Here is a 24,858-nt window from a genome sequence, read left to right as displayed (position 1 = left end):
AAAGTCGCGGTGGTTCCATAGTTAATATATGAGATGGACCAGATTGTATTAAGGAGAAGTCTAAACGTAAATAGCATACGGATGCGCGCCTAAAGAACCTGTGATATAATTGTATCATGAAGATATGAAGCTCAAGTGGGAGATTGTTAGAAATTATAAATTTCTAATTAAGGTGAGCATAATATATTTGATACAATGATATCAGCTATTTATTTTTTGGTTACATTATAAGTGATCTAATTAGTGACATCCCTTAGATTTCTAAAAGCTTATAACGGATATGGGCTTAATGGGTGGATACTCATCAGGTTAACCCATATGGGATATGGGAACCCTATAAGTTAACACATAAAGAAGGTTATGGTCCCCAATACACCAAATCAAATTCAGTTTTCTCCTCTCCCCATCAGAGTGAAAACGCAAGTCCAAGAGGAATCAGGGATTTGGTTGAGGAAGATCATCGTACCACAAAACCTCTTTCAGAAACGTAGATCAAATGAGCACATCCAGGAACATGGATTCAGGTATGACACTGCACCCTTTGGTTCATATATGTGTGTGAGAATCATGAAATTTAAGATCCTAGGATTGGTATTTCACCAATCATAAGGAATTTCCAACAAAATCTCTTTAAATAAGCTTATGCAAAAGCAATTCATTCATGTGCTTTGTTGTTGACAGATAGACATACATTTAGTCTCTTGGTCCATTCCTTCAAGGGGGTTTCTATAACTTCAACATTTATGAGAATATAAACACTAGAATAAAAACATAATAGAATAAGATGAGAATAAAAAGTGGAACATTTTGATCCCACTAAAAAGATGAAATCAACAAGAACAACTTCAAAGTAAAGGACAATTTATTACATACGTTTTCACATATCTTTCTCGGCCTGTAGCCGTGAATATATAGGTCAAAAAGATATTATTGGTGAGGAACTTATTCACTTAAGGAACTCACATAAGTTCCTTACCAAGGAACTAGTCAATATTTTCCAGCTTACTTGTAATTACAGAGTTATCGATGCAATTGCATTTAATCTTACTACAATAGAAAGAGTAAAATGCACACTTAATATGATGACATTTTATGATTATGGACAATCACTGAGTTATGGCTTTCACCATTCAAAACAACATTTAACCCAAAAAAACAATAATATGAACAACAAGCTATGATTCAGAGTATTCAAATTGACCCTAATATTACAATATCAGATTCAAAGTTCATCCACCCTTAGAAATCATAAACCTGAAAAAGGTAAAAATACCGTACAACCAATCAATGATAAAATCAACTTGATCGCTTTGAAGATGAAGATGCCATATTTCTCCATAGATAACGCCCACTAGCCATATCAACAAATGTCCAGAACCCAGATTCTAACGCAACCCTAACCTGAACCATAGAAATTTAGGGGTTTTCAAAAAAGCAACATTTTTATGAAAATTGAAACCAAAGGGGGAAATGGGTCGACCTTGGAATTTCCATTTGAGGAAGGATTGGAAGAATCTGAGGTTGATTGAGGAGGAACAATGTTATCATCGTCTTCAATTTGTGGTTGAGATCTGAGGTTTCTGAATACGAAGAAACCAGCCAGGGTTGCGGATAAGAAAATTAGGATTAGCCTGAGAGGGCACATATTAATTTGTTTTTCCCAATCAAATTCTTATGTGAAGAATTTAATTGAGAAATTCGTCTCTATGCTGGCGATGTCTTTGCCAAGAAGAAGGGATTAACCCATGGTGCTCAAGCTCAAACCATATAATAAAGTAATGTGCAAATTGTTTTTTTGGTAATACCGTCATACCGAAATCCCTTCACGTTTGTGGGTAAGTAACTAATTATTTTTCGATGTTTGTAGTTATTTCTTCAAATAAATAACAAGTATCACATAAAAGAATTGAACCATCGACATTTTGGGAGATTGAGTGAGTCCTTATATTATTAAATCAACATATCACTGGTATGTAAATTGTTGTATGAGCTATGATGGGGACTTTGTTTTTTAAAAATAATTTTGTAGTTTTAATCTAATTGTATAAGGTTTCATCGTATCCTTAAATTTTAATTTTTGTAACAATACTCATTATAAAAACAGTCCTATCTGTAATATCTGTCAACTTTTATGACTTCTATCAATTTTTTGGTACGTAATATATCTATTTTCCGCACAATTCAGGATATTTTAATATTTACATTAACTCAAGTTAATATATGGTGTTTATACGGTTAAAAAAAACGCATTCCATATTTTTTATATTTTTTAACTAACTTACATTATTTCAATTTTTTTATGTTTTAGAAATTCGTATTTACATTTAACTATTCAATTATATTCTTATTTATTATAAATTTTTTTCATCACATACTTTTTCATTTTTATTTATCCATCTTCTTTTTTTCATCACATATTTCTTAAACTGTGTATATAACATAAAACGTCAAAAGTTGTAGACAAGAGTAGAAGAACTATGATTTTTTCCAATTATACCATTAATTTTTAGAATAAATATCAATTTTAGTCTCTCCTATTTTTCAACATTACTAATTTACTTCTTCAAAAAAGTAAAAACCTAAAATAATCTCTAAAAGTTTTAAATATGGGTCAAATTAATCCTTTTTTGGATCAAATTATTATGTACCAAGTGTTACAAAAACTTACTAAAAAAGACTAATTTGACTTGTATTTGAAATTTTTTGAAATCATTTTAGGTTTTTTCTTTTTTTTTGAAGGAGTAAACTGGTAAATTGAAAAATATGATAAACTAAAATAAATATTTACTCTAACTTTTTTAAATGAAAAAATCCAGACATATTAGGAAACTTAAATTTTGACACAAGTAATTAATTTGGTATATTTGTGAGATATATATATATAGTAGGTGGCGGTTGATGGGGTATGTTAGGTACATGCTGACGACCAAGCATGGCATGAATTTAGAAAGGAGTGGTGAGCATGCATGCAACCACTCTTTTTGACCCAGAAAAAAATGTTTGAAGATATCAACAAAAAGAAAGAAAAAAGTGATTAAAAAAAGTCAATTTAGACAAAGTGATTTCAAACCCGAATTAATAATTTCTTCTTCTGAGTTCTGTCATTTAAAATTAGGAGGAAATAGTGGAATTAGGTCATGCCTGCTATATGAAAAAAGGCATGAAGTTTGCACCTTCAATGAACTCTCTATACCTATGTGGGGGCTCAGATCTAAAAATCTGCATCAGCAAAAGTGCATGGAATACAAAGAACGAATAAAAGAAAATTTTGATGTTACAGAAAGAAAGCAATTAGATGTGATTATTAATTTCGATGTTGCAGAAACAAAACATATGTATTAGACTGAACGCATATATAATGTTAAATTATTTGAATAGTACATTGTTTGGAATTTTAAAAAATGAGATAGTGGTATAAGATTTTTTTTGTTTAATTTTATGTATTTTTATTATTTTTTAATTGTATATAGGATAGCCCTTAAGTCCGTCCCGCCCATCCTTAGACATAACATTTTATCTCATCTATTACATGTATAAGAAAAAAATGTCTTTCCACATTGCATCTTCTATTTATATATTGTATATTTTAATAATTTATTGCTAATAATTGATTGATTCATTTGTTTTTAAATTATATCTCACGATAGATGATGAGATTTGAACATCCTTTCGCATTCCATTTAATTTTTGTTTCATCTACTTTTATCCCTTCTTCTATTTTTAAAGTTAGGAAGTTGACTTTAATAAGTTAGGGACATTGATTTTTATAAAGTTATTATACAATATCGATATATATATATATATATATATGGGGTTTGCTAATATGAGTAAGGTGACTTTTCAGTTAGGTATATATATATGTATATATATATATTTTAGTAAATGTTAATATTGAAAAATTAATTTTATATGATGAATACTTTTATTTATCACATTTGTTAAAACAAAATGTGTGCCATGTTTGAGAAGATAAATAAAGACAATGATAATGCTTTTAATCTTCCACAATAATATTTTCATAAAAATTAAATTATTTTTGTATTTTTTTGTAATTCTGAATGAAAAATGCCCGACATGTTGGGTGTGGTTTAAATGAAAACTAACAGGTATGATTTGTTTTGACTTATTTTTTCTCAGTTTTGCTTGATGTAAAATAATAATATAATATTAGTAAGAGTAAATAAAGTAGGATATAGAAAAGTTGAGTTGGTAGTTTCTTAATAATATTATATTAATGTTAGTATTTCAAAATCAAATTGATATTTCTTTAATAAGAAATAAACAATTTTTTAATTATTTCTCAAACTTTGTTTTGAACTTAAACTCAAAATCAAGCATGTACTGAAAAAAAAAATCTCAATCTCAAGTGAATGTAATGTGAAACAAAAGTGAGTCAGATGAAAATTAAATCAAAGACAACATCTTAGTTAGTTAAAAGAAAAATGTAAGTTAAATTTTAAAATGAGATAAAAATTATGCTTCTTCAATTATTTATTTTTTTCTTAGTTATGTTTTGATTTTAGATATTAATATAGATCGATATAAACATATTATTGTTTTAAAGGTTAATAACTCTTAACATATATGATAAATAATAAATATATATTGATGTTATAAAAAAATCTTACAATGTCAATACACAAATTATTTTCTCTATAGAAAAATTCTAAACTAGTGATATGCTTTTTTTGAAGTCCATTAAAAATTAAGCATGGGTCCCCATTATTTTTTGTGTTCTTAATCTACCATTTTATTAGCGAATACCACTCCATCTAAGAAGTTTTTGAACCCAACAAACAAAGAATGGTTTTCAGCAACAATTATTCATCAATTTCCTAATTCTTCTAATCAGAGATTTTTTTTTTTCATCCATAAGACTTGAATCCGGATTCTTGCTTAAGAGGAATCAAACATGTACTACTTGAACTAACACTCATTAATTCTATGAAAATCTGCCATCAATTTGCAAATATCATCCTTTATGATATCCTAAACCGTCGAACAGTCACTCTACAAATAATAGTAATGACAATAGTTAATAGCCATTAATGTTTTCACTATTATCTCATACCTCTTTTTTATTATTTTATTTCGTATTTATTTTCCAAATGGATTAACTCATCTAAACCGGGTGCATTTCAGAGAATATAATACAAATTTGTTCAACAAAATAATGGTTTAAATTTCAACAACTTTATAGATCTTATCATTAATCACAAATGAATATCTAGTTATAACTTTTTATGTAAAATAAAATACCATAATTAGATGAAGCTATTGCGTTGGCAATGACAAAGCAAGAGGCCTATCCAAATTCAAATTGCATTTCTAATTTGTTAACGAATATGTTATCCTTTTATGGAATAGTCAAATGTTATGTTGTTATGAAACATTGTTTATTTATAAGGTAATAAACAAATCATAATACTAAAAAAAGGGTCATTTCATTCGAATCTAGCAAATCTGAACAAGTATTGCACCAAACAAATCCTCATTTGTCTCCACATTCACATCATATATATAACTATTTCCAATCTCAATTCAGCTTTTGACTCGCCAAACTTTTTAGTTTATATTCTATTATAGGGTAGTGATGACTCACCATGTGTCTTGCATGGTCATGTCCATGTCCTCTAATCTTTTTATTACACTTAAAAACTTTACGTAAGGGATGGAGTGCAGAAGGTTGTGAGTTCGAGTCCCATCATCAACAAAAATGAGAGTTATAAGGGTGGTTTGATGGTAGGATGTAGAAGGTTGAGGGTGGAGTCTCACCCACGACAAAATACTAACATATTAACAACTAACATACTTTGACGATAAAAAAAAAAAAAAAAAACTTTACGTACAACATAATCAACCCATATTGATTATTGAAATGTTTTGGGTATAACATATGATGACAACAATGTGATAGTGTAATGTGTTTTTGTTTTCTTTCTGAAATTAATGTATAGATATTTAACAATAAAAAAAGTAGATAGTGAATAAAATATAAATATACCTTATAAAGTATTTAAATACAATGTTGAAGACTTGATTTTCAAATAAAAAATTCCCTGTTATTATACCGAACTATAATTGTGAGGTGTGTTTATATTTACATTTTTTATTTTTGCTTGATTTAAGTAATTGTAATTGGTAGCCAAACACTTTGTCGTGAAACCCATTATACACATTTGGTGCATGGTTTTTTAAGTAAAAGTCAACTAGCAACATGAAGAAGAAAAGTTCAAAAAGTCAAAGCTCAAAATTGTTTCCTAATTAAAACAATAAAATAAAATATAAAAAACAAAAAAAAAATGAAAATAAACGTACGTGGCGCCACGCAACATGAAGTTCCTATGTTTTAGTTATTTCCTTAAATAAATATATTTATACATGTGTTGTAACTTGTTAGTGAATATAGTAACAAAACCGTAGGCATTAGATATCGTAGCTAATGAGTCCTTATCCCGTAGTTATAAATATGAAGCTACAAGGTAAGAAAGGCATTGATACAATACAAGCTTAGGTCTTTTATAAGTACCCATTATCCTTCCATTGTTATAAAGATCACCATTACTATAACTCAATCACATATAATGACTCCTTCAGATATTTCTGTTATTCTCCCTCGTGTTCTAATTGTTTCTAGACGAACCGTTTGCAAGAACAAATTCGTTGATTTTGTTGGTATGTTTCCTTTTTCCTTCAACCTCTCAATCAAATTTTCTAATGCTGATACAATATGTGTATTCATTAATCTGATGTGGGAAAAATAGGGTTTTAAATTTTGATAATTAACCATAACTGCAACTGTGATATTATGGTCTTGATAATGATAATGTTTGGAATCACATCATGATCATGTCACATTCATAATTGTGTTTAAATTATAAAAATCATGAGTGAAATGCAGTGTGGGTAGTACATCTGTTCTAGTCTTATGACCTAATTTCTTGTGGTTTGAGTGCTAAAAAAACAAGTGTGGAATATAATAACCTATTGATCAAACTTGGTAATGAGTTATGATATGATTTTCAGGTGAATATCACCTTGATCTTATAGTAGAATATGGTGCGGTACCCGTCATTGTTCCACGTGTTTCCGGGGTCCATATGTTGTTAGAAAGCTTTGAACCAATCCATGGTGTCCTTCTATGTGAAGGAGAAGACATTGATCCTTCATGGTATGAACAAGATACTTCGTGTCTTTCTGAAGAGGAGTTAGATGAAATTAGGAGGCTTCATGTTAGTGACACAAGTATTGATAAAGAGAAAGATTCAATAGAGTTAAGCCTAGCCAAGCTTTGCTTAGAAAGGAACATTCCCTACATGGGAATATGCAGAGGGTCACAGATCCTAAATGTTGCATGTGGGGGTACCCTATATCAAGATATAGGGAAAGAGATTTCAAAGAAGTGCACAGAGGACAAAAGAGTGATGCACATAAACTATGATGATTATGATGGGCATAGGCATGAGGTTAAAGTGGTTGAAAACACACCTTTGCATCATTGGTTTAAGGATTCTTTGGAAGAAGGGGAAATGGATATTTGTGTTAATAGTTATCACCATCAAGGGGTTAAGAGATTGGCACAACGTTTTGTCCCAATGGCATTTGCACCAGATGGTTTGATAGAAGGGTTTTATGACCCAGATGCTTATAATCCTCAAGAGGGAAAGTTTATAATGGGATTGCAATTTCACCCTGAGCGTATGAGGAAGCCTGATTCGGAAGACTTTGATTACCCAGGATGTCCCTTTGCTTATAAGGTATGAAAATTACTTCTTCTTTTTTCATTCACTGTTACAAAATATAATAGAATGAAATGATGATAAGGTATTTAATATCTATACACTATCAACTTAAAGGGTATATCTATATCCAAAATGAATAAGTTAGTTTTGTTCCATTCCATCCTCTAATGTTTAATACATTATTGCTTTGATTGGTTGAGTTAACATTTTAAATTTTGTGGAATTTGTTGTAGGAATTTGCAAAGGCAGTGATTGCTTACAAGAAAAAGCTGAATAGCCTAACATCTGTGGAAAAGCCACTAAAGCTTGATAAAGAAATGGAAAGCAAAAGAAAAGTTATAGTGCGTAGTTTCTCACTTGCAAAAGACCTCTACATTCATGGAATCAATTCAATCAAAGAGTCTGAACTTGAAGCCGGGGCAGAATTTCTTGAGGTACTATTACACACAACTCTAAGATAAACTATTTTGCTTAATTATAATCCATAATCCATTTTGTTTTAAGCTGTACATTCACTATAGCAAAGGATAATTATGGGAAAATGCATGATATAGCCATAATTGCATTCACTATTAGGAACAAAATCACTTAACCTTAGTTATTGGAACACCCAGCCTTAACATGCAACCTCTCAGACCCATGAATACATTGAGCTTATCACCCATAAAACTTAAATGTTTTCTGCAGTATTTTATTCTCCATAAAGAGGAGCCTTCCGCGACTCGAATCTGTAACCTCATCGATAACTGGTAGTCACTATACAATTGAGTCGCTAGGGGTATTTAAACTTGTGGGCGACACGCTTGGTATATTCATAGGTCTGTGAGATCGCATGTCAGGGCAGGTGTGTTACCATTATGATTGTGGATTACGATTTAAATGACTTTCCACTTCAATTAGTATTTATTCATTAATACTTGAATTTGAAATTGCAGTCAAATAAAGCCTTGAGTGTGCAGCAAGAGATAAGGTTAAAACAAATGGGTGCAACAGTTAGGAATGCAGGATCATACAAAGAGAGAGTGAAACTAAATGAAGAAAGAGAAAAACTAGCAAGAAATGTTATGGGAAAAATGTCTATTGAAAATTTGTCTGATCTCTTGTCTTTCTACCACACCATGAGCCAGATTTGTTCACAAGTAATGGAAATAAAGATACATGGAATTGGCAATGACCAATGACCTAGTTCATGATTTTGATCCTTTCTATGTCTTTTTTTCAACATTTTGAGTGGGGCAAGAAGAGGAGATTCACCCCTAAAATTATTGTTTTTGTAATTTTAATTAGAGGATGTGTGTTTTCATTTCTCTATAATATGTTTAAGAGAGAAAATGTAATATGTTTTGAATAAAGAAAATCCACATTCTAACTTGATATTGAGTGTAGATTCCTATTTTCTCAATTCTATTGTTGTTAGGTTATTTTTATTTGGTTGTATCTAATAGTAGTATGAGAGTGAAGGTTGCTGCTTCATTATTCTTCATGTATAAAATGAGATGGTTGAACAATAGAAGATTGCAATGTTGAAGTTCCATAAAAGATTGCAATGGAGAATTTCAATGAGAGTTATTTCACACCATGGAAATTGAACCTGAAAGAAATATTGTTTAGTCATCTAAAAAAAATATAGATACTTTATAGAGAGATTGACTAAAATATTTTGCAAGTGCTTTAATCATGACAAGTCATTCTATCAGGCTTGCTTAGATTATTGTGGACTGCTTTATCCATGTCAAGCAGCCCTATCGTGTCTGTGCTCTAGCTAACACAATGCATTATCTAGGGTGGATCATTTTGTCACCCATTGAGTTTGTTATAGTTGTATATTAAGTATATTAGGATCATGACAGCGACAAATCCACAATGTTCAAATGGTGTGTTCGGCTATGTAACGATGTTTACGCTATCAAAGCAGCTTGTGGTTTTATAGGTGTTGACTTGGTATCTAATGGGTTCTATGTAATATTTAAACACACCATAAAACCATCACTGACCTCATCCTTAGCATTAACAATGTTATGCCACCCATAGGAAGAAGACCTTAAAAGAGCATTGATTTGTAATATTCATTAAATTCCTAAAATAATCACTTTTATGTATTAATTTAGAATAATTTAATTTCATGTATTCAACTTTGAGAATTTTGAAAACTTTTCTCCTACAATTTTACCTTTTTCTATGACAAATATATCCTCTTAGCATTATTATCTCCTAATCTTCTACCAATTTGGTAAAACTCTTTTGAGAATAAATAAGTCTGAAATTTAAACAACTTGGACATTATCTAGACTTTTATCTATCCCTCCTCGGTTTGCATAATGAATTTAACATTTCATTTTCTTAAATTGGACATACCCATAATGATAATGTTTCATCCCATAAGTGTAAAGCGTATTGGAAACTAAAATAAGACTTGAACTCCTAAGGCCCAAATCGTGGCCCAAAGAACCTAACTAGTTTTTCCTGCTAACAAGGTCGATGTCTATCATTGCTCTTCCAAAGTAACTTATGCGAAAAGACACATTTATATAGGAACACATCTTCTATCTTATAGTTTGTGTCAATCATGTGTCATAAATTTGTGATTAATTAAAAAGAATATATTGAAGTTAAAATTTAATTATTAAGTATTCTTCTGACAAATCAAACATTATAAGACAACAAATATGTACCTATCTAAAAGACACCTAGGAGCCGCGCATATGCTTAAAAGTAGGTTTTTTTTAGACAAATTGGAGAGGACCATAACTTCATATAGACACTATTGGATATTCCAAAGGGGCAAGGTAAGCTCATTCAAAGTTTTATAGATAGAAACATATCAATATTTTTTATCCTCATATATAAATATTGACTTGAGTATCAATATTCAATGTTGCGGCTCCATCCCCTCTTTATAGAAGAACAAGTATTTTGAATCATGTATACAAAACTACAAAATGGACATATTTCCATTTTTATAATGTTAAGATTATCCAATTCTCTTGGGTTCACAAAGACTAAATTTTAAAACAAAAATGAAATTAAAGGTTCAATTCCTTACCTAGGAATTAACTTAAATTGTGAGGTTGCATTGTATTTATCACAATTATGGAAAATATGATCTATGTGGTTATAATTATAATTGTTATATGGGCTCTAAAACTATAATATTGTTGCAAAAGTTACAAAATACAATTTAAAATATTGATCCTAAGTAACATCACATGAAAAGTTGGAGTAAAACCGTGACCATCGTCATTTTTTGCTTCACCATCAAAGATATTGAAATATTAAGATGGCAGAAAGTGAATTGGTCTATGCGATAGGGTCTAACCTTTCATACTTGTTAAGTGGCCTTATGCTAACAATTCCTTCTTCTACAATACAAATACCATATTATTGACAATTTCATATACATTTCCTTTTGGTGGAAAAAATGACAAAATAAAATAAAAAACATTAATTTTCCTATCCTATTTTGTCGTCATGAAGAAAATAGTGTATCATGAAAGTGATTGATCTTGGTGGGGTTGCGTTTTTAGTGGAAATTTATTTCACCAATAATGTTAAAGGCTCGAATAATATATTTTTTTAATAAGGTTTTACTATAACTATCCATCATATGATAATAAGATACTTGATAAAACAAAAACAAAAACGAAGAAAAAAGAGTGCACTTTCTCTATTTTTTATCTTTTTTAGTTTAATAGATAAACACACAAATTAAGAAATCATTAATTTAATTCTTATTTTATAATATTTTTACTAAAATATCAATATTAATATATTATTATGTTCAAAATTATAGAAACTTAGTTTTTTAATTAACTTATGACATAAAAATGAAACTTTAATTATTTAACTAGGATAAAAGTGAGTAATTTATTTTGACAATAACTTACAAAAGTTTCAAAAAAATAAAAAACTTAAAAATACAAAAATAAGGAGCTGACGATGAAATAATTAACTTTTTAATTTCATCTAAACCACTCACTCATATTGATTGATTGACCCGGTCTATACTCTCCAAATCGTCTTTTTATTTTATCAATTAGGATTTTAATAAGACTATTGTTGTCCCCAATCATATAAAATATATATTGGATAGTTATTCTTTTCATCCCTATTTTTGAAGGCAGTTATAGTTAATATATACATATTAACATTTTAGAATTATTCCTCCGTTTATTATTAACATAGGAAGTGAAAGATTTAGTGAATTATGCAGGAAATAATAAATATAAAGTGTAATTATGAAATCATATATTTGTTATAGATTACTTAATGCTATCCGAATATTATAAAATAATTTATGTTTAGAGAAAAACAAAGTTTCTAAAAGTTAATTATAAACGTGAAGGAAAAATGAAATATTAAATTTCACCATCAACCTTATATTCAGTCAAATTTCTCAGTCTATTCTTTATGGTTTGTGGAATTATTCAAATATAAAGTACAAAAAACGTAAGTGAATTAAAATATACATTGATACCAGTCTTAAAATTTGTATTGTAGTTAAAAATATCTAGTAGAGATTACACCCCAAGGGCTAGCTTGATTATACCCGTATTTCATTATTTCTTTTAGAAATTATGTCCAACGTTCTTCATATATTTTATTTATGTTTAATTTTATTATACTTCTCCTAAAGGTGTAATAATTGAATTTACATAAACTCGTTCCCTAATTAGAAAAGAAAATCTTGTATTTAGTGATACCCCTTATGGCTCAATTTAATACAATTTTTTTTATTGAAAATAAATTAAAAAGGAAAATGACATAAGCAAGAAGTCAATGCAATTCTTTCAATATATATAGAAGATAATATCAAAGTATACACACCTTCTCTTTAATTTGACTAGGGTGGTCAACAAAGGGCCATCGACTTTCTAGAAGCATACTTTGGGACCATTGAAATCATAGAAACTACAACCAATATGGAATAAGGTTGTTGTATAATATTGTCAACGTTCCTATTTATCTTCCAATTTTGAAGAATTTTGTAATTATATTTATGTTGTCTCATTTAAAAGTTTAAGAGTATATAATTGTTATTTTATGTTTACCCTTTTCTAATACTTTCTTGATTCATATAAAAAGTGAGAAAAAATTAATAAACATTTAAGAGGAAAACATGTATTAGAAAATATCAACCAATCATATATTAATTGAGGCATTTTTTCCAAGATGATGCAATTAATTAAGCTAGTCTAATGTATAATAAATTCTACGTTGCCGTATGGCTCAAGTTTCCTAGAAGAAACTTCAAACTCCGAAAATTTTCATTCATTATTGAAAGTGAAACATGAATTGATTACTCAACTTCCATTATAGTCATCTACGTGTACTACTTTATTAACTATATTTATCTTCCATTTCCTCATCTACTTGAAACATGAATTGATTTCTCCTAAGTTTTTTTCTTTCTCATTCTTCCTTTTCAAGAATGAAAACCCTCTTGCTTCATTCTCATCCCTTTTTCTTTTGCATAGCCATTTCCATCATCTTAATCAATATTACATCTCATGTTTCTGCTAATGATTATACAAAGTGCTATGCCACTCACGTTTATAGCTGTGGAACCATCACAAACCTCACATACCCATTCTCTGGAGGAACTAGACCAGAATATTGTGGTGAACCTAACTTGAAGGTAAATTGTGAAAACCATGTTCCAAAATTCACAGTGAATTCAGTAACATATAGGATTATTGATTGGGACTTGAAAACACAGAATCTCAAAGTGGCTAGGGATGATTTATGGGATACTGTGTGTTTGACTAGTTACCATGCTACTAGCTTTGAAAACACTGTGTTTTATTTTAATGGTGGACTTGCAAATATTACACTTTTATATGATTGCACTGGCAATACACAACCTACTCCTAATAGTGAAGACTGTGGTGGTGGCAAATATGTTTATTATGGTGTTGGAATTTTGCCTACTAACTATTGCAAAAGTGTTATTGTTCCAATTTCTGGAACCCTAGCTCAAGATGTAGCTAAGGATGAAAGTATTATCCCAAACACACTAAAAGATGGTTTTGAATTGAGATGGGACCAAAGCTATGCTCAGTGCAGCACTTGTGTTGAGACTGGTGGGGTTTGCGGCAACAAGGATGACCAATTTGGTTGTTTCTGCAACAATGGAACTCTATGTCAAGGTATGTTTCTTTTGTTAATTTCTCCTAGTTGTAAATTGTGCTTACATTACAATTGAGGAAAAAATGTGGGCTAATGTGAGTACAATTGCAATTGCAACCATCTTACCAAGAATTTGAATATCTTTATATCGTAGTTACAGTTATTTAAATTGCGGATTGCATCACCTGATGTGGCTGCATGCGGTGACCAGTGCAACCACAATTACAGTGTAACCCTGAATCATAATGATACGGCCGTAACGGGCCGCAACGCAACCGCATCAGGCCGCATCGGACTACGTCAGGCCATATCGAATTCAAAAATATTCTTTTAATCACAAAATAATTCATACCGCAACGGTTGCTATCCACATCGCAACAACCGCAATGACCACACTCACAATAACTACAACTGTTACCATAATCATAATCGCAACTGCAATTTAAAACAGTGGTTATAGTTGTGGTCATTGTTTTTATTGTTGTTTGTTAACAAGATATGATGATAAATTTGTTGAAGCTCATATTTGATTAATGGCTAGCTCTTAACCTAAGAAAATTAGTTGTGCATATATTTTAAAACGGGAAAAATGATGAAAACAATCCTATATCTTTGCAATTAATGAAAATGTGAAATTGAAATAGAAAACATTTTATTAAACCAAAGAGAACTTAAATTATCTTAATGGAGCGCCTTTTTATTATTGAAAAAAAGTTGGTGTCTAATATAATACTTTTTTTAGATTATGTGCTTAGTTAAGAATGGGTCATCATCATAATTACCTGCAATGAACATAGCCTTTGTCATATTTGACTTTTGGGATAATTAGAAGATTTCAACCTCTTGACAAGTTCCCCTAGTGATTATTATTTCTAATTTGACTCTTACAAATTAAGGGGCTAAATTCTATGATATTGATTTTTCGTCCTTAATTTTGGTACCATAGGGGAACATGGGTTTTGAATATTTCTATTAAAAAATTTTATGGTTAAAACATATCACACCTCTTTTTGATCACTTTGGATATAAAATTTGCCACTAGTAGCCTCAAGTTTTGACTCCATGCACCAACATTATAATACTTTTTTTAATGTTTAGTAGAGTTAGGTAATACATAAGCAATTTTATATAGTTGCATCCAAGTCTGCGTTTTCTTCCATTAACTAAGTGGGAAAATAATTTTCCTCTTTGTCAACTAGATCATCGATAATATATTTTTATTGGAAATTGAAATTTATTAATAAAAAAAGAATAAGAAAAGAACTTGTACTCTCATCCACTCGCTATCCATAGTATTATTTATGCATATAGTTTTGTCAGGGATAACTAATATATGCTATATATATTATTTTTCTTTGTTTGCCTAGTCAATAAGTTCTTATGACATTACTTTGTCATCTTTTATTAAAAAAATGGTGGTAGGTATATATTAGGTAGAAGCAACTAGTTTTAACTAGTTATGTTCACATTTTATCTTTGTTTAATAAAAATGCGTTGCCTTCTTTGACTACAATTTAATTAGACTTATTTATTCCTTTTCATAGGGTCCATTAATCATATTTTATCGATAGTGGTCAATAATGTATAGATACATATATATTTATAGATATGTTTATACTGTTTTAAGTTTTTTTACGGTTGAACTATTCTGGATATGTTTGGAAAAAAAACTTATCTCATGGTGTCTAATAAAGAGGTTAGTGAATAAGTAGAAGAAAAAACCTTATATTCATAAACTTCTCTAATAAAATTTAATAAAAAAAACCTTATAATCTATTCTCAAATATTATTATGTCTCTTAAATTTAAAGTTATTTTATTTCAACACTAAATATCTGACATCAAAGTTGATATTCACATTTCCTTCTATTTATCCTCTCTCTTTTTTTTTATATTTGTTAAATGATATAATTAGCTACTTATTTTTTTCTTCTCCTTTTAATTTCCTTATTTTGACATCATTTATTTTCTTTTTTCTATGAATGATGCAGAGAAAGGCAAAAGCAAAGTAGGTGTTGCACTAGGTAACTTCCATTTTTTTTAATTTGTAAGAGTTTTTGATAACATAAATATTATCAACGCGCTCTATGTTCGATTAATTTCACATGAGATCCACTAAGCTACATGAGTCCGCACTCTATTCATTGGATCTCATGTGAACTTAGCCGAATATAAAGAGCGTTGAAAAGAGTGTATCGTTAACGAGACATCGAAAAATATAAGTTTTACTAACTTGTAGCATTATCTTCAGGTGCTACTGCAGGAGCTGTTGTTGCCCTTGTTGCCATTTTTGGATTTGCATGCTTTATGGTGAAAAGAAAGAAAAAAATTGCTGCTATTACTAAACAATCAAGAAGCAATGACCACTTTTTACCTCCTTCAAGCAATGATGATACTTTTACCTCTACAACTAACATGTCACAAAGTGTACCTTCTTACATATCTTCGAAGACCGACTCCGTGCCGCCGATGAAGAGTTTCTACTTCGGCGTCCAAGTGTTTACCATTGATGAATTAGAGGAAGCTACAGATAGTTTTCACCCTTCTAGAGAGATTGGTGAGGGAGGTTTTGGTACTGTATACAAAGGTAAGAAGATATATACTTTCTTGTGTCATTAGGCCAAGGAAAATAATGCTTGCCCCTAAAGTTTTGCACTATTTTTTATGCTAGTTAATGATGATGTATAATTATATGGTTAGCATAACTAGTAATGGATTACCAATATTGATAATTGATTACTAAGTACTAACCATGTTATGTGTGTTGTTAACTAGAAATTTTGCATATTGTTAAACATAGTGTACATTGTACAAAAATTATGTGCATATAGAAGAATTTTTGTTCTGCCCATTTCTTAGATGATTGTTCTTGTGATTTGTTGGTCAGGTGAACTCAAAGATGGACGCGTGGTTGCGGTGAAACGCCATTATGAAAGCAATTTTAAAAGAGTTCAGCAGTTCATGAATGAAGTTGAGATTTTGGCTAAGTTGAGGCATAAGAATTTGGTAACACTCTATGGATGTACTTCTAGGCATAGCAGAGAACTTCTGCTTGTTTATGAATTCATATCCAATGGAACAGTGGCTGATCATCTCCACGGAAACAGCGCGAATTCTAATTTCGTATCTTGGCCTGTAAGACTAAACATTGCTATCGAAACGGCCGAGGCGCTAGCCTACCTCCATGCATCAGATGTCATACATCGCGATGTTAAATCCAACAACATTCTCCTGGATGACAAGTTTCGCGTTAAGGTTGCTGATTTTGGTTTGTCAAGGTTGTTCCCGAATGATGCTACTCATGTATCAACTGCTCCTCAAGGAACACCTGGTTATGTTGATCCTGAGTACTATCAGTGCTACCAACTCAACGATAAGAGCGATGTTTATAGCTTTGGAGTGCTCTTAATCGAGCTTATATCATCGCTACAAGCCGTGGATGTTAGCAGGCATCGCAATGATGTGAATTTAGCCAACATGGCCCTCAATAAAATTCAAAACCAAGAAGTTCGCGACTTGGTCGATCCACATCTTGGATATGACAAGGACTATGCTATAAGGAAGATGACAACAGGAGTAGCCGAATTGGCGTTTCGATGTTTGCAGCAGCAGAGAGATATGAGACCCTCAATGGATGAGGTGCTAGAGGTATTGAGAGGAATCAAGAGTGATGAGCCTGGTGCAATGGAAGCTGAGGTACTGAATGTTAGAAAAGAAGATGTTATACTTTCTAACAACATTCCTTATCCACTTTCTTCAACTGATTCATTTGATGATAAATGGGTTAGAAGCACTTCTACATCTAATTCTTCTTAGTTTCTATAACATTTCAATTTCTTTTCATTAGATAGTAAAATATATATTGTATTGGTATCAATGAACTAATGATGTTATGATTGATGTTAATAGTATTAATTAGTAGCTATGAGAAGTTGAATTCACTTTTGATCCAAAACAAGTAATATACAAAGGGCAGAGCAAAAATATATATTTTTGGTGTAGATATTCTTATGTTTTGGTTGCTTTGATGTATTTAAGAAGTTGTATAATGTGGCAGTTTAAACTTTTTGTTATATATACATGATTCAATTGCCTAATCATAAGAAAATAGTTTAGTAGTAGACGAGACCATATCTTCTATCCCAAAAAGTGTGTCACTTCATGTGTTACTTCTTCTAATTGATTAGAAAAATAATTTATTACTAAACTTTTAACTTTAATATATTTTTTCAAACTAATTAGAAGAAGTGACACACTTTTACGGGACAAGACATGTGTTTCCTGTAGTTACAACTAAACATTAACATTTAATACAGCTATGATAGTGGACTAACCGGGTTGATTGGAAGAGTTGTAATCCATTCTACAAATTTAGAACACCTAATCTTATCACCTCTTCTCATGGACATTGGTGAAATAGGCAAAATAAATAAACAGCTAAGCAGACAAAATAAGATAACAAAGAAGAAAATATTCAAAGTCATTTCATGCTTAATTTGCAAAGATGTTTATAAGCATAGGGCAAATACCAAATATTTACCTTACATATATAAATAAAAGTACCCTGCATTTTATTTTTAAACAAGGAAAGACAAACACTATGAAATAATGTTCCACAAACAGCTTCTTCTCAAATCTTTTTTTGCAGCCACCAATCAAGTAAATTGTTAATTATCCATTGCAACTTTAGGTCTTTAGCAAATAGCCTTTTTTAGTTTTGGTTGTGGCAACTATAACCCACTTAAATATTTATAATATGTCAAAAACAATCTTCTTTGTTCTAATTTTGGCATATACTCCATTTGAAATTTTCAACATATGGCAAATCATGTAGTTTCTAATAAGTCATGTTGATAAAATTGAAAACCCTCATATACTGTAATTTGCCACATGATCATATTTTAAGAACCTTAAATGCCAAAATGAAAACATAAGATCTATTTTTAACATACCATATATGAGGCTATTTGTAAAAGATTGGAAGTTGAAATAGATAATTAACCATTTTACCTTAATCATCACTCAGTGATAAATGCATAGCTATTAGCATCATCATTCAGTGAATAAAATATATTTTGTTCAAAGATGGATGATGTTAGTCCATTGAAATCAACTCCTTCACCATTACTCTTATTCTTCATGTTCTTCTCAGCATCAACCCCTTGACCATTAAAACTCTTATCCTTCTGAGCCTTCTGATATAAGTTACCTAGGGGAATCTTGTTCCTAGTAGCACCCTCATAATTTATGTTCTTCTCAGCACCAACACAATGATCATGAAAATCCATGTCCATATGAGGCTCCTTGGATAGTTTGTCCAATGGAATCATGGTCTCAGGACTTATCAGACCCATGTTGTTGTTGTTGTTGTTGTTAACACTTGAAGCATTGATAGACATCATATTAGAAACCATTTCTCTACCACCTTCAGTGACTACAGGAAGAGTCTTATTTGGAATTTGTGCTACTCTTTGACTAGGTTCATCATGAGACATAACAGGTACAGTGTTATTTCTAAGCTGAGAATTTGACCCTCCAATCATTAGGACATGGTTGCTGCTTGTGTTTTTAGAACATGTCAGCTGATGATTATTTCTCACATTCTTGTCACTGAAACCAAAGCAGTAATCATGATGAAAGCAATTAGGGTTTTCACAATTATAAATGTCATATTCAAAACTAGTTCTCTCAACTAACTTTCCCTTTCTCTTCTTATCAGCTAAAACATTTAATGGCATAACATGGTTGTTGTTGCTGCTTTTGTTGTTGTTGGTGTTGGTGTTGTTGTTGGTGTTGGTGTTGGTGTTGGTGTTGGTGTTGGTGTTCAGCACATTTTCATCCATTGAACTTTGAGGTAAATAATTATCATTGTTGGGTGATTGGTGCAGCAAGTTGTTGTTTCCCTCTAAAATATCATGCCAATAATCCACATTAGTCATTGATGGATCTACATCATAATCATTCTCCTCAGAAAACATAATAGGGTGATGTGAATTTCCACTATCTTCCTTAGGTTCATTATTTGGTGGAAACAACTCGGGATGCATCTTCTTAGCCAATGATTCCTCTTGGTTAATAGAAGAACTCCAAATACTAATATCTTTAGCTGTGAATTTATGTTGAAGGGTCTTGGAATGAAGAACAGCCCTTCTTATTTTTTCGAAATTCGGCGAAATGTTCTTGATCACAGCAACCAGCGCAGAAACCTTCCAAACTTTTTTCAAATCATGAGGCTTCTTATAAGGAGGAGGGGCTAAGTCCTCAGAAAATCCCATTTCATTCCACCAAATTTCATTCCCTTTGGGCCACCATGGTGGGGCAATGCCCTTATCCAAAGGGTACTTTCTTTGTTCTGGATTACAACGTTGCATCAATAATGATAAGAGTGAACCAATTGTTGTATCAGGTAGTTGATGCAAAATGAAAAGTGGTGGTTTTTCTTTTGGCACTAAGTTCATTCCAACATTTCCATTTTCTTTTTCATACATAGCTATTGCAGCTGGACCATTGCGTTCAAATCTCACTTTTTCTTTCCACCAACTTCGAAGATTGTCTGAACAACCAGTTACTGGTTTCCCTTTATCAGGAATAATGCCATACACAAAACCCTTAACATCGCAATACTCCATCATCTTCAACATGCTCCTTCAAAAATGGATGAAAATATAAACATTAGAAACTTTAATTGTTATTCATCATAGTTTCATAAAATTTATGTACAATCATCTTTAATCTATATCATACAATCATATAGTCGTTCATGTAGGAAAGCAAAATATAAATCTATATCATACATTCCTTCCTATATCAAGATCAAGTTTAAAATTAAATTTCTGTTAATGATCATAGTTATATATAATTATTTCTAATTTTTATCGTTTAAATAAAATTCAAAAGTCGATAATGGAGGTAACAAAATTATTCATAATCTATAATTTATCTAAATTCAAGAAAAATAAATTCATCCAAACTCATCAATTAGAGTTAATGAATATAATCAAATGAATAATTTTAATGATAAATAAATTTGGATCCATCTATTATATTCAATGGATATCCATTGATATATCTATTTGTATAAATATCCAACCCATAAAAAATATAAACTTCACAAATGGTGTTCTTTGTTTTTTCAATTTCACTCACTATCTCAACTCTAACTTTGATTTTTTTATTAAATTGAAATCAATTATATGATATATAGATGTCATTAGTATTAAAAGTTTGTTTTTAATAACATATATTTATATATTAAAAAATTACACTTAAAACATTAAATATCACATACTTATATAATATTATAAAAATATTTTTCTTTAAAAATTCAAAAAATCAGTATTTTAAAAAAGTGTTTCTTAAAATAATATTGAAAAATACTTTAAAATTGTAGAAGTTATTTTTTTAAAAATGCTTTATTGAAATAGTGATTTTTTAAAAGAATGATATTCTTCAAAAATATTTTTAGTTCGAAGTAAAGAAACAAATGAATTGGGTATTCAGTCATCCAATAAATTTGTATATAAATTAATTGAATAATTCAAAATATGATTTAAATGAATTTATATAGATTGATGATTGATTTTTTATCTATCCAAAACCATCTATTTGTCACCCATAGTAGATACTCATTATTTTCATTTCTCATGATAGCAAGTTTCCTCACCTAACAAATTATACAATATATACATGTAACAAATATTTTATTAAAAATATTAAATGTTTATATATATATATATATATATAGAGGAAGTAATTTAAGTGACTAAGTTGTTATTGTAAAAAAAAATTGAACAATAATTATTATGGATGATTAGATCTTATTTAAATGGTCAATATTCAATATTTAAAGATAAATACTTGTCTTTTATTAAATAGTCATGTTATCATTAACAAACTTTTTAATCTTAATTCAGACATAAATATATTATATATATATATATATATATATATATATATATATATATATATATATATATATATATATATATATATATATATATATATATATATATATATATATATATATTACCAACCTATGCACTAGAGAAATATATAGACAATATTTATTATAGAGAAATGTTTTAAATACTAACTAATTTTGTAAAATATACTAAATAGAGTGAAAAACACACGATTTCATTTACCTTAGTACAGCTTCATATCCACGAGACAAATTTTTGTTTTTCAATTGCTGGAGTGGTGAGATTGTTCTATCTTCATTGTGCTTCTTTTCCCTAATACTCTTCAATTCCATTCGAATATCATTCCATGTTGTTGCATCAAATAATAATGTCTCAATACCTTTCTCTTCAACTTTTCTTTCTTCTTCATTTGTTACATCAAAGTTTTCTTCTTCTTCTTCTTCCTTTGAAGGGTCGATGGTACCATCACCAACATTACCAATGTTGTTCATCATTGCTACTAAGCTTTGCTTTCACTTTCAAATTATAAAATCTATCAAATAAAACATAAGAAAAAAAACATAAGGATTATTTAGAATCTACCTATATGGTTTTGATAAAAATGCAAGGATACATAGAAGTGATAAAGCTTACATTATCAACCATTGAAATATATTTTATGCATATTTCACAGTAACAATGGATGAAAAATGATAGAGTAAAGAGAAGTAATGAAGAGCAGAGATTATTAATCATACCAAAACTTATCTTTTTTGCTAGCCTCTTAAGAAAGTGGTAGACAAATATTTAGCTAGAAGAGAGAAGATATGGTTCTGAGTTGAGAAAAGTGATAGATATAGATTGTTGTGAGTGAGAGAAAAGGAGTAATGAAATTTATATTATATAGAGGGGGTGGAATATAACAACAATTTTACATTTTAACCTTGGTTAGAAGAGTAATGGTGTTTGGATGAAACACATTTTCTATCTCACAATTTGTGACACTCTATGTGTTATTTTGATTGATCAGAAAAATATTTAATAATTAAAATTTTAAGTTAAATATTTTTTTCAACCATTCATAATTATATAAATTGTACTCCCTTTGGATGGTGAAAGGATTGTGGGTTAATAACCCATGTATTTGGTGTAACTAATTTGTGTAAATAATTAAAAATATTTAAACAAATCAAAATCAGCCACAATGATAGACTAGGAATAATTTTCTAGCTGGCTAAAATAAAAACTATTTTTTTAAGGCATAGAGTTAATTGTTACTGATAAATGCTTATAAAACAAATATTATTATGAAGTTGTTTAATCGTTTATAAATAAATTACTTTCTCACATATTAAATGTGTATCGATTATTTTATAGTTTAGTCACATGTATCTTCTATATAAAAGAATTTATTTGAGCTATGAATATACATAATATAGTGAAGCTAGCCCTCCTAACGGAAAATAATTTTCAATACATAAATACTTTGCAGAAAAATATACAGCAAGCAACATACCTTAGTGGTGGATCTTCAACAAAATCTTAGGAGAGACAATAATATTTAATTAAATAACAAAAATATAAATAAATATACATGATGGATCAAAGATAAAATTTTCAACTATTTTTTCAATATAAATTACTATTGTCTATAAAAAATTGATCTTCTATCTTACTACGTAATTTTGTTTAGTTGGTCATACCCAAAATGATATTTATGTAGTGGTTGAATCATAATAAATAAAATAATATGAATAACTTGATAATATAATATATGACTTATGATAGAAAATATTTTTAAACATTAATGAATAACACCAAGAATAAAAAGTTGACATTGACATCTCAAATTAATATTCATTTTCATTAAAACTCATAGAATATAATTTTTGGAGTATATATATATATTATCAATATTAAATTACTTATAAGTATTCTTAAGGTATATATTATCAATACATGCATAATCCCTTCATCAAATATAAAATTATTATGAACTCAAACAAAGTCATATTATTATAAGCAATATCATTGTGTAAGAGAATTTGGTCTATTATATATAATTTTAGAATGACTACACAAGTTGTATTATATTTATTTATGAAGCTACAAATTAAAGAAATATGTGAGTTTCGACTTGTATCTCCATAAAGACGTCATTTAGGTGTAGGTAAAGGAAATATATATGCTCCAAAAAGTGTGTCACTCTATGTGTCACATTTTATAATTTAAAAGTTTAATAATTAAGTATTTTTATAACTAAATACAGTAACTGACACCTAAAGCGACACAATTTATGAACATATATATTTCTGTAAGAAAACAAAAGATAAATAAAAAAAATTTAAAAAAATCCAGGAGCAACTGCCCCACCTGTCCCTTCCATCCTCCACTACTTAACATACCTTCTTTTTTCTTTCATTAATTTGTTGAGAAAGGAAAAGAAGGTCATGCAAGATATACAAGTTTTTAAATAAGAAACTCAATATTGTCTGAGTTTGCTAAATTGAGTATATTATAAAATATTAGTATATCTATGTTTAATTCTCTAACATTTTTTTCACTCCCCTCTTTTCCTTTCTCCCTCCTTTGCAAGGCCTATATATGTATGCTATATTTTTATAGGATTATGATATAATTATTCCTCTTCTCCTTATTATAAGATATCTAGAAGTTTTTTGACAATAATTTTTATAAGGAATTTTATGATATTTATGTGACATTTATATTTTTTCTATTTAAAATAGTTCCCAATTGTTAAATTAATATTCCTTATCTAATTGGGTTAATTATGAAATGAGGATAAAAATTACACTGTTGTAACATTTTTAAAAATAAAAACAGATAAAATTTAACTTTTTTTAGTTGTTATAACTTGATTAAAATGTTTTTTATAATAAGAAGCAGTGGAATACAACAAACCTTATCACCCCCATGATTATTCCTTTTTTCCCATTTCTTAGGTTCCATATGAGATTGCGATTTAATTATTCTCTATCTATATAATTAAATATGTCATTGATATAATTTCTATTTGCCAAATTTAATCATTAATTTGGGAACAGGAAAATTAATTAAATTATTCTTTAT

At 29.4% G+C, this 24,858-nt stretch overlaps 4 protein-coding genes across 4 annotated transcripts; 2 read left to right on the top strand and 2 right to left on the bottom strand.

The window, feature by feature from the left end:
* LOC109329726 lies at positions 1,058 to 1,779 on the bottom strand. Its single transcript, XM_019563490.1, has 2 exons — positions 1,481 to 1,779; positions 1,058 to 1,401 (listed from the first exon to the last, which is right to left on the bottom strand). The coding sequence occupies exons 1-2, from the start codon at positions 1,643 to 1,645 to the stop codon at positions 1,297 to 1,299; spliced, it is 270 nt and encodes an 89-aa protein (XP_019419035.1). The 5' UTR covers positions 1,646 to 1,779; the 3' UTR covers positions 1,058 to 1,296.
* On the top strand, positions 6,522 to 9,116 carry LOC109329718. Its single transcript, XM_019563477.1, has 4 exons — positions 6,522 to 6,675; positions 7,027 to 7,757; positions 7,976 to 8,176; positions 8,678 to 9,116. Exons 1-4 carry the CDS (start codon positions 6,585 to 6,587, stop codon positions 8,921 to 8,923), a joined length of 1,269 nt encoding a protein of 422 aa, XP_019419022.1. The 5' UTR covers positions 6,522 to 6,584; the 3' UTR covers positions 8,924 to 9,116.
* Positions 13,171 to 17,959, top strand: LOC109325573 (LEAF RUST 10 DISEASE-RESISTANCE LOCUS RECEPTOR-LIKE PROTEIN KINASE-like 1.4). Its single transcript, XM_019558009.1, has 4 exons — positions 13,171 to 13,888; positions 15,859 to 15,891; positions 16,119 to 16,454; positions 16,755 to 17,959. Exons 1-4 carry the CDS (start codon positions 13,171 to 13,173, stop codon positions 17,681 to 17,683), a joined length of 2,016 nt encoding a protein of 671 aa, XP_019413554.1. The 3' UTR covers positions 17,684 to 17,959.
* On the bottom strand, positions 18,886 to 22,283 carry LOC109325565 (ETHYLENE INSENSITIVE 3-like 1 protein). Its single transcript, XM_019557998.1, has 3 exons — positions 22,012 to 22,283; positions 19,787 to 20,512; positions 18,886 to 19,477 (listed from the first exon to the last, which is right to left on the bottom strand). The coding sequence occupies exons 1-3, from the start codon at positions 22,281 to 22,283 to the stop codon at positions 18,886 to 18,888; spliced, it is 1,590 nt and encodes a 529-aa protein (XP_019413543.1).

This window comes from Lupinus angustifolius, chromosome LG02 (genome assembly GCF_001865875.1).
Source record: "Lupinus angustifolius cultivar Tanjil chromosome LG02, LupAngTanjil_v1.0, whole genome shotgun sequence".
NCBI lineage: Eukaryota > Viridiplantae > Streptophyta > Magnoliopsida > Fabales > Fabaceae > Lupinus > Lupinus angustifolius.
Note: the sequence above shows the minus strand (reverse complement) of the source record. Positions and strands in the feature narration are given on the sequence as shown.

What these genes read in the sequence shown, in the direction of transcription:
- LOC109329726 (XM_019563490.1), bottom strand. Translation starts at nt 1,645, where the DNA reads ATGTGCCCTCTCAGGCTAATCCTAATTTTCTTATCCGCAACCCTGGCT. An exon ending in CCTCAAATGGAAATTCCAAG is followed by an intron (nt 1,402 to 1,480) that starts GTCGACCCATTT and finishes TCTATGGTTCAG; the next exon opens with GTTAGGGTTGCGTTAGAATC.
- LOC109329718 (XM_019563477.1), top strand. Translation starts at nt 6,585, where the DNA reads ATGACTCCTTCAGATATTTCTGTTATTCTCCCTCGTGTTCTAATTGTT. An exon ending in CAAATTCGTTGATTTTGTTG is followed by an intron (nt 6,676 to 7,026) that starts GTATGTTTCCTT and finishes TATGATTTTCAG; the next exon opens with GTGAATATCACCTTGATCTT. An exon ending in CCGGGGCAGAATTTCTTGAG is followed by an intron (nt 8,177 to 8,677) that starts GTACTATTACAC and finishes TTGAAATTGCAG; the next exon opens with TCAAATAAAGCCTTGAGTGT.
- LOC109325573 (XM_019558009.1), top strand. Translation starts at nt 13,171, where the DNA reads ATGAAAACCCTCTTGCTTCATTCTCATCCCTTTTTCTTTTGCATAGCC. An exon ending in CAAAGTAGGTGTTGCACTAG is followed by an intron (nt 15,892 to 16,118) that starts GTAACTTCCATT and finishes CATTATCTTCAG; the next exon opens with GTGCTACTGCAGGAGCTGTT. An exon ending in TTTTGGTACTGTATACAAAG is followed by an intron (nt 16,455 to 16,754) that starts GTAAGAAGATAT and finishes TTTGTTGGTCAG; the next exon opens with GTGAACTCAAAGATGGACGC.
- LOC109325565 (XM_019557998.1), bottom strand. Translation starts at nt 22,283, where the DNA reads ATGATGAACAACATTGGTAATGTTGGTGATGGTACCATCGACCCTTCA. An exon ending in GGATATGAAGCTGTACTAAG is followed by an intron (nt 20,513 to 22,011) that starts GTAAATGAAATC and finishes CCATTTTTGAAG; the next exon opens with GAGCATGTTGAAGATGATGG. An exon ending in ATGACTAATGTGGATTATTG is followed by an intron (nt 19,478 to 19,786) that starts GCATGATATTTT and finishes CTTTGGTTTCAG; the next exon opens with TGACAAGAATGTGAGAAATA.